The 8,981-nt window shown below is 41.2% G+C and overlaps 1 protein-coding gene across 1 annotated transcript; it reads left to right on the top strand.

Annotated features, from left to right (window-relative positions):
- Positions 1-299: 299 nt before the first annotated feature.
- On the top strand, positions 300-1,568 carry LOC134603678 (dual specificity tyrosine-phosphorylation-regulated kinase 2-like). The gene has a single exon (XM_063449860.1). It carries the CDS (start codon positions 300-302, stop codon positions 1,566-1,568), a length of 1,269 nt encoding a protein of 422 aa, XP_063305930.1.
- Positions 1,569-8,981: the final 7,413 nt, after the last annotated feature.

Here is an 8,981-nt window from a genome sequence, read left to right on the forward strand (position 1 = left end):
TTTTTTCCTCCCAGTGCAGGAAGCCATGCTGCAGCCTCTCACGCTCTGAGAAGCCTCTCTGTATCATGGAATTTAGAGCCCGAAGAGAGAGCAAGAGGTGGTAGTCAGAGGGTTCCACCAGAAGCCAAAAAGGAGGTTTGAAAATATGCTTATATTTATATGAATAGCTACGATTCCTTTGCTTTTGAGACAATAAATTATGCTTTTTCTTTTAAAGTATGTATATACGTAAATGGTCTGTAAGATTGTCGATATTGTATATGTGATGGTACAGAAACTGGCTTCTCTTTTAATAAGGTATGGTTTATGATTTCTGTGCAGTACTGAATGGAGATGATAGCATTACCCTAGCTGACAACTCGACAAGCACAGTAACATCATTCACTCCAGAAGAAATAATAAAGAAACACATGCACAAGCTAACGCCTTTTGAGCACGGTGAAATTTTTCGTTTCTCTGCCATTTACTTTTTTGGTCCCAATGCAAAGAAGCGTCGAGGATTAATTGGTGGCCCAAATAATTGTGGCTATGATGACAAGGACGGTTTCTATATTCAAGTACCACATGATCACATTGCGTACAGGTATGAAGTGCTGAGAGTTCTAGGGAAAGGAATATCTGGACAAGTCATGAAGGTTTATGATTACAAACTTCAACAGCATGTGGCATTAAAAATGTTCCGCAACTTGAAAAATTATCATCAGCAGGCCATGGATGAGATACGAATGCTAAAACATCTGACAAAACAGGACAAGTGCAACAACATGAATATCATTCACATGCTGGACAACTTTGCATTCCGAAATCATACGTGTATGACCTTAGAACTTCTCGGCATAGACCTGTATGAACTCATTAAGGCAAACAACTTTATGGGTTTCAGTTTACCAACAGTGCGAAAATTTGCCCACTCTATCTTACAGTGCTTGGATGGCTTGCAGAAAAACAAAATCGCCCACTGCGACCTCAAACCAGAAAACATTGTATTGAAGAAACAGGGCAAAACTGACATCAAGGTAATAGATTTTGGAACAAGCTGTTATGACCATCAGCACATTGACATGTACATCCAGACTAGATTTTATCGCGCACCTGAAGTCATCCTTGGTGGTTGCTGCGGAATGCCTATGGATATGTGGAGCATGGCTTGCATTCTTGCAGAGTTGTTAACTGGAGATCCCCTATTACCTGGGGAAGATGAATATGACCAACTTGCATGTATAATCGAGTTATTTGGCATGCCACCCAAAAAAGTCCTGGCATCTTTCAAAAGAAAGAACAATTTTTTCTCTGCCAAAGGACATCCCTATTATTGCACTGTTACTAGCCTGCCAGATGGATCAGTGGTACTGAATGGTAGTTACTCTGAAGCAGGTACATGGCGTGGTCCACCTGGCAGTAGAGACTTTGTCACCGCACTGAAAGGCTGTGAAGATCCCCTTTTTCTTAACTTTTTAATCCAGTGTTTTGAATGGGATCCTGCACTGCGCATGAAACCTTGCCAGGCGTTCCAACATGCATGGCTAAGAGGACACACGTCAAAGTCTCTAAAAGAAAAAAGTGGCTAATGCTAAAGCATTTAATACCATGCTGAAATTTATTTCCTAGTTATTTAATAATAAAAAGAAAAACTGTGCAATATTTACTTTTTATTATCTGTAGTATGTAGTATTGTAAATAATATACAATGCTTTAAGGTTTTCTCACTTATTTTTTAGATTTTTGCTTGAAGTTTACTTTCTGAACTTACACAATGTCATGACCACTTACTCGACCATTCTGACTGTTAAATTATATTTACTGATGTCAAAAGTGTTAAAAGGCAACTATTGTTTACAAAAAATCATCTATTTTTAAAGCAATTGATTTAGATAATGTAGTTAAAAAAATAATAATAATATATATATATATATATATATATATATATAATTTACAGTATTTGAACTTATCCCATCAAATCTGATCCATTTAAAAGATAACATAAAAGCAGCTGACCCCCACACTACTAAAATAATTAGGATGGGGGTGCTGAAACTTTGATGCTTAGACAGCTTTGCAGATTACCCTCAAATGCATTAATAAACAGTGACATACCAAAGCAATCGGCCAATATTCTAAGCTTGAAGTAGTATACATTAGAGGTATGCACGGAGAAAAATGTTGTTTCGTTTTGTGTCAGTAGTAGATAACTCCTTTTTTAGCTATCGTTACGTGGGATTGCCATATTTAAGGATACTAAATTAGGGAGCTATCTGCTAAGCTCCCTCATTTGATATCCTAAGTATAGTGATCAGGGCCAGTCCAAGACATTGTGCTGCATGGGTCCAAGGGTGAAATGCACGCCCACATTCATTATCTTATGTGTCTAGTGAATGCAGTGAATGTATAGGGGATGCAAAGTGTGTGTTTGTGAAGTGGATTCAGTGTGTGTATTGTATGCAGTGTGTGTGGTGAAAGCATTATGTGTGTACAGTGGATGCATAGTGTGTGATTGTGTATTGTATGCAGTGGATGAAGTGTCAGTGTGTATTGTACGCAGTGTGTGTAATAAACGCATTGTGTGTGTATAGTGGATGCACTGTGTATAGGGGATGCAGTGTCTGTGTTTGTGTAGTGGATGTGGTGTCTTTGTGCAAGTAGTGTGTGTATTGTATGCAGAGTGTGTAGTGAATGAATGATTTGTGTGTGTGTAGTGTATGCAATATGTGTGTGTGTATGTGTGTGTGTGGCGAATGCATTTTGTAAAATGTATGCAGTGTTTTTAATGCGTGCAGTGTGTGTATTGTATGCAGTGTGTGTAGTGCATGTAATGTGTGTGTGTGTGGTGCATGTAGTGTGTGTGTGTGTGTGTGTATTATATGCAGTGTGTGTATAGTGCATTTAATGTGTGTGTGTAGTTCATAGTGTGGGCGTAGTGCATGCAGTGTGTGTGTGTACATAGTGGAGACAGTGTGTGTGGTGCATGTAATGTGTGTATTGTATGCAGTGTGTTTAGTGAATGCATTGTGTATGTAGTGTGTATTGTATGCATTGTGTCTGTATAGTGGATGCAGTGTTTTTAGTGCATTTACTGTGTGTAGTGTATGCAGTGTGTGTGTCGTTCATGTAGTGTATGTATAGTGTGCATGTATATGTGTGCATGTAGGGTGTGTTTTAATGTGAGTGAGCAGATTTCCCATTCTGTTTTTCTGGGACAGTAGTGTCATAGGGTTGTAGAGCCAGACTCCACTGTAGCAACCTTGCATTGTCCCCTGCTATCTGGTTAAGCCACACCAACGGGTTGTGGTTTATGAGTAAGGAGAAGGGTACTTTAGAAAAAAAATTCAGTGCCCAGACCAACACCAGGCACTCTTTATCTATGACAAAACAAAACAAAACAACTACGTTGTTTAAGTGTTAAATATCAAATTACTTAACTCCAATCAGTCTGTAGCCTCCCAAGATCGTTATCCACCCAAAACGATCGTATATATGTATAGAACCACAAGCAGAAATGGGATACGGCTGTACAGTCTATGGGGGGAACATACAAAGAAAAAACAATAGTGTGATACAGTATATACAGTGAAAATGTGCGCTTATATGGATGCACTCACGAGATAGTGGAGATAAAAGAGCATTCAAGGTGCCTCCCCAAGAAATATGGGGGGATATTGGTATCCTTTGAAAATGTCGAGCAGCCAATGGGACACAGGACTCCAGGTGAGTAGTAGTAGAAAATATTCATAATTTTATTCTCTTTAAAAGGTGATACAACATCATAAAGATAAAATATAAAAGTGCAGCAATAGGTCCAACGCATTTCGTTCAACACAGGAACTTCATCAGGGACCGCACAATAAAAGAAATCAACAGCAATATTGCAGATTGTAAAAAAATACACATCCTACTCACCCTAACAATAATCACTATAAATAGTGCTAATCCCAATGTCCCATTGGTCCTAAGTGTGGGGGTGTCCTCTGGGCAGCTCTCCATTGGTCCAGGGATGGTGTCATCCAGCTGATTCTATTTTCGGCATTTCGGTGTCCAGAAAACGAGCGCGTTTTTTTCGAACGCCGGAACCGGAAGTAGACGTTTTCTTTCACTTCCGCGTTCCACTTGCGTTCCACGTGCGTTCCACATGCGTTCCAAGGGCAGTCCGCACATGCTCAGTAAATATTACACAGCTATCTTAATCGGAAACATCCTAATATATTTAAAACAATCACTAAAGGCTCAAAAACATAACTAAAGGTGCAATTAATCTCTAGAAAAAGAGAAAGATAAATTAATATATAATATACAAACGTAATTAATTACTTTGATAAACTTAAACTTATAATGTGACAAGATTAAACACCATATATATGGTATCTGTAGATCTGTGGAAATAACAAACACCTTATCTGCAGATCTATTTAAAGTGACAGACTCTTCATGAATCTCTGTAAACCTCTTCTCTGTTAAAACTATTATCATGATAAACCCCTCTGTAGGTCTATTTAAAGTGACAAGCACCTTATCTCCAAATCTGTTTAAAGTAATAGATTCCTCTGTGGATCTATAAGGGTGACAGACACCTATTACAAAATTATCCAAGTGACTAACACCTATTGGACTAGAAAGGTGAAAAACATAACCAATAAAATTTAAAAATGTTCCCTCAATATTATTAGTTATGAATGTTATAGATACCTAATTAGTACACATAACTGTATAGTGTGAACAACATTAATTATTATTATTATTTCATATATATTTTCTTAATCTGTTTTTTATCTTATTTATATTTTTTATGATTTTATAAGTATATACATAAATTGGATTTTATCATTTTCTTATATCCTCAAAAGAAAGGGAGAAAAAAGTGTCCCTAGTATCCTATATCATTAATCCAATGGTACTCCTTATTCGAAAAAAAAATTATAAAAAAGAGAGTAATCGTTACGGTTACTCCAAAAAGCACACCAGATCAATCCCAATGTTTAAGCCTTTTGGTTCCAAGGTCTTTAACTTGTGTATCCAGAAGGTTTCCCTTTGGGATAACTTCTTAACTCTATCTCCTCCCGCCAGTAGGGCAGAACATGCTCCATCCCCATACATCGAAAATCTTTAAATGAAAAGGAAGGACAACTGGAGCAGTGGGCGGGAACTGAATGGGTTACAAGTCCCTTACGTATGTGAATGGGTTACTCTTTATCTATGGCTGCGTAGATCACCTCCTGAGGTAACAGTTTTCTGCTGATGTAGGCTACTAGATATTCTCTGCCTTCCTCCCCAACTTGGCTCAGAATGACTACCAATCCAAATATTGAAGCATTTGTATGAGTGAGAAAACATTTAGTTGGATCAGGAGCCACCAGCACTAGGTGCTATTAATAGGAGCATACTTAACTACTGAAACACCTTTCTCACTTCCAGCAGTTCTATTAAGCACACTTCTGTTAATCTGCTCATAGGCCCTCTTCATTAACTCACATCCGGCTGTATCATAGTTCCAGGTCTTTGATTCTCTCTGATAAAGGGACCATGCACTGCTGCCACCAGATAATACAGAGCTCCTATATTCCGACTTCCTAGCTCTGTCTGTTGTTTCCTTTCTCTAGAGTAAATCAGGTAGAGCGATTTTAGCAAGCATCCCAAGCATTAGCCATGGCTTGATAAAGCAGGCACACATTTTATTCAGCAGCCCACTGGTTTAATAACACAATTTTCAAACATCAAGTCACACAATGCAACCCCACCCTGACACATAACACCAACAGCTGAATAATTTTTTAACTACCAGACACCAGGGTGCTGTAAAAATGCACCCCCAAAACAAGTATTCCCCACATGATATGCCCAAATGGCATACATCCCCAGAGAGCTCTCGTTCCAAGGGGCAAGCTGTCCAAAAAGATCCCGGATTGGAATTGTCTAGCAGAAGCAATCATTATTTGAAACTTGATTGGGCTGTGACCATTCTCTGATCTGGCACAGAGCTCCATGAGGTTTGGTGGTAAGTCCCTGTCACCGATAACAGCTTTCTGGAGTCCAGGAGAAGGGAGCTCACACAAGTCTTGGGTGTTGTTCATATGCCTCATCACCTCCCTGATCTCCCCATCCAAATAGCGGTCTGTTTCATGGTCCGGGTACTGAGCAATACCCGACTGAAGTTGCTCTGTACCATAGCCTATTCAATCCAGAAAGTAGTTCCAGAGTATATGCCAGTCAATACAGAGCTTATTCACGGATTATACCTGATGCCAGGTTGTTTTACATTTTATATATACATTTACGTATTCTGGGTGTTTCTCACTCTTTTACTTAGTTGTATATGCCAGTCATCACCTGGTCAAGCGCTCTGTGCCTAGAACAAGTCAAGGTAGCATCCCAGGGTTCTTGAAGCTAGCTGGACAGTACAACTAGGCATTCTAGATGTCTAGCAGAGTAAGGGCACAGAATGAAGGTGTGAATAAAGTGATTTTACTTATTTTGAGGAGAGATTGCCCTGGAGTCCCAGACCAGGTATCATAGTGAGCGGATCAGTCCTTCACATGATCTATACACCAAAACTGCTTCATTAAGCTAACGTTGATTTGGCTAAATAAAAGCCTTAATTTTGTTTTGTGCATTGTAGATAAGCCACTAATGTTGAATTATGTCAACCTCACATAGTGATGATACAGAAATTAAAGAGCAAAATTAAGAAGAAGCCGGTTTTCTTAAATTTGATGTTTCAGTTGTTAGTTGGCAAGTCCCTAATTTGCAATCCTTGTGAAAAATGAATGTATCTGAAATTTGTTTATAATTTTCTCTTAATTTATTCTTTTTGTGAAGATTTGGAAATTCAGACACTTGCAAATTGCTAAATATGGATGAAATTTGTAACCAGGGCCGGACTGGGAAAAAAATTAGGCCCGGGCCCCCCTAAGAAGAGGGCGGGGCCAGAGAGGGTGTGTTTTGTCATCACTAATGACAAGCACGCCCCCTCTCAATGTGAGCATGTTGGTTCAATGCGCAGAGCCCCGCTAAAGAGCTCTAGCATGAGAAAAAGGCCCTGAATTTGTTCTGCGCAGTGCAAGCAAATTTAATAACATGCTTGCGCTGTGTTTGCTTTTAAATTGTCTCTGGTGTCTCCATAAGTGGGATACCAGAGGACAAAATGGCCAGGAAAGTGTATGGTGCATGTGTTGGAGCCTGCTTGTGGGATTGCGTGTGTGTAGAGTGTGGTGTGGTATTGTGTAAATAGGTCAATTTAATTTGTGTTTGTGGGGTAATATGTGTGGCTAGGGGCTGTAGAGAGTGTGTGTATAGGGGGCATAGTGTTATAGGGGATGTAGCGAGTGTGTGTATACGGGCTATAGTGTGTGTGTGTGTATAGATGATGTAATGTGTGTAGGGGTTGTAGAGAGGGTGTGTTTAGAGAATGTTGTATGTTTTTGCTTACAAGGAATGTAGTGTGTGTGTAGGTGGTGCAGTGTGTGTGTAGGAGATCTAGTGTGTAAAAGACCCAGAGTGTGTATAGGAGATTGTGTTTGTGTGTGTGTGTGTAGAGGATTAAGAGTGCATATAGGGTAAGGGATCTAGCGTGCATCTAGAGCGTAATGTGTGTAGTGGTGCAGTGTGCGGGATGCTGTAGTGTGTGTGTGTATATATATATATATATATATTTTGACGTATTGTATGTGTGAGGGGCGCAGTGTGTTTGTATGTAAGAGGGGTGCTGTGTGTGAGGGTATTTTTATCTGCCGTCACATTCTATGTTTCTAATTTTCTTTGTCTGTTAACTCACTGAGGGTTATTTTATTTATATATATGTGCGCTGTATGTGTGTCTGAGGATGCTGTGTGTGTCTGAGGGTGCTGTGTGCATGTGTCTCCTACCTATCTTGTAGCGTGGGTGAGTGGAGCAGACCGCGGTACAGGAGCTTCAGTTTCCTGTACCCTGCCGGACTGACAGGAAGTGCTCTCTCAGTGCAATTGCCCCTCCTCCCCCAAGCCGATGCTCTCCCCTATCCAAGCGCCGGACCTGTTATGTGCCTTCACGGATCGGTGAGGGAGATCAGACAACTCCCTCGCCGGTCCGCAGCCACTTTGCTAGCAGCCAGCAGGGAGGGAGAGAGTACCCGGGAGCTAAGCCTGCAGCTCCTCCGGGTCCTCCTCTCGCGGGCATGGAGCATTGCCATGGTTACCGTGGCAATGCTCCTGATCTTGTGAGAGTTAACTATAGCCCAGAAGGCTAGAGTTCACTCTCACCACTAGGACCACCAGGTATTCTCCTCATGACCACCAGGGATTTACCAAGATCCCCCCTCCCAAGCAAATTTAATAAGGGAGGGGGGATATAAAAATGATTAATTTTAACGGAAAGAAAAAATCAAACACATATATATATTTAATCTGCCCCTCCCTACTCCACACACAATAACTTTCACATTCACACACTGCTTCCCACATATTTCCCACCCTACACACTGTTCCCCCACACACACTGTACCCCACCACACACACACTGTACCCCCCACACACACTGTACCTCTCACACACACACTGTACCCCCCAGATACACAAAGCACCCCTCACACACACACTGCACCCCACACACACACACACTGTACCCCCCAGACACACACTGTACCCCCCAGACACACAGTGTTCCCCACACACACTGTATCCCACACACCCAAAGCACCCCTCACACACACCCACACACACACTGTACCTCCCACACACACACTGTACCCCCCACACACTTTATCCCTCATACACTCATACTGTACGCCCCACACACTGTACCCCTCACACACAATGCACCCCTAACATACACAAACTGCGCCCATAACACACACTGCATCCCTCAGACACACGCAATCTGCACCCCTCACACACACTGCACCCCGCACACACACTGTATCCCTCACACATTGCACAACTCACACACACACTGCACCACTCCATGCACCCCACACACACATTGCACCCCTCACACACACACTTCACTCCTCACACACACTG

This window comes from Pelobates fuscus, chromosome 3 (genome assembly GCF_036172605.1).
Source record: "Pelobates fuscus isolate aPelFus1 chromosome 3, aPelFus1.pri, whole genome shotgun sequence".
Classification (NCBI taxonomy): Eukaryota; Metazoa; Chordata; class Amphibia; order Anura; family Pelobatidae; genus Pelobates; species Pelobates fuscus.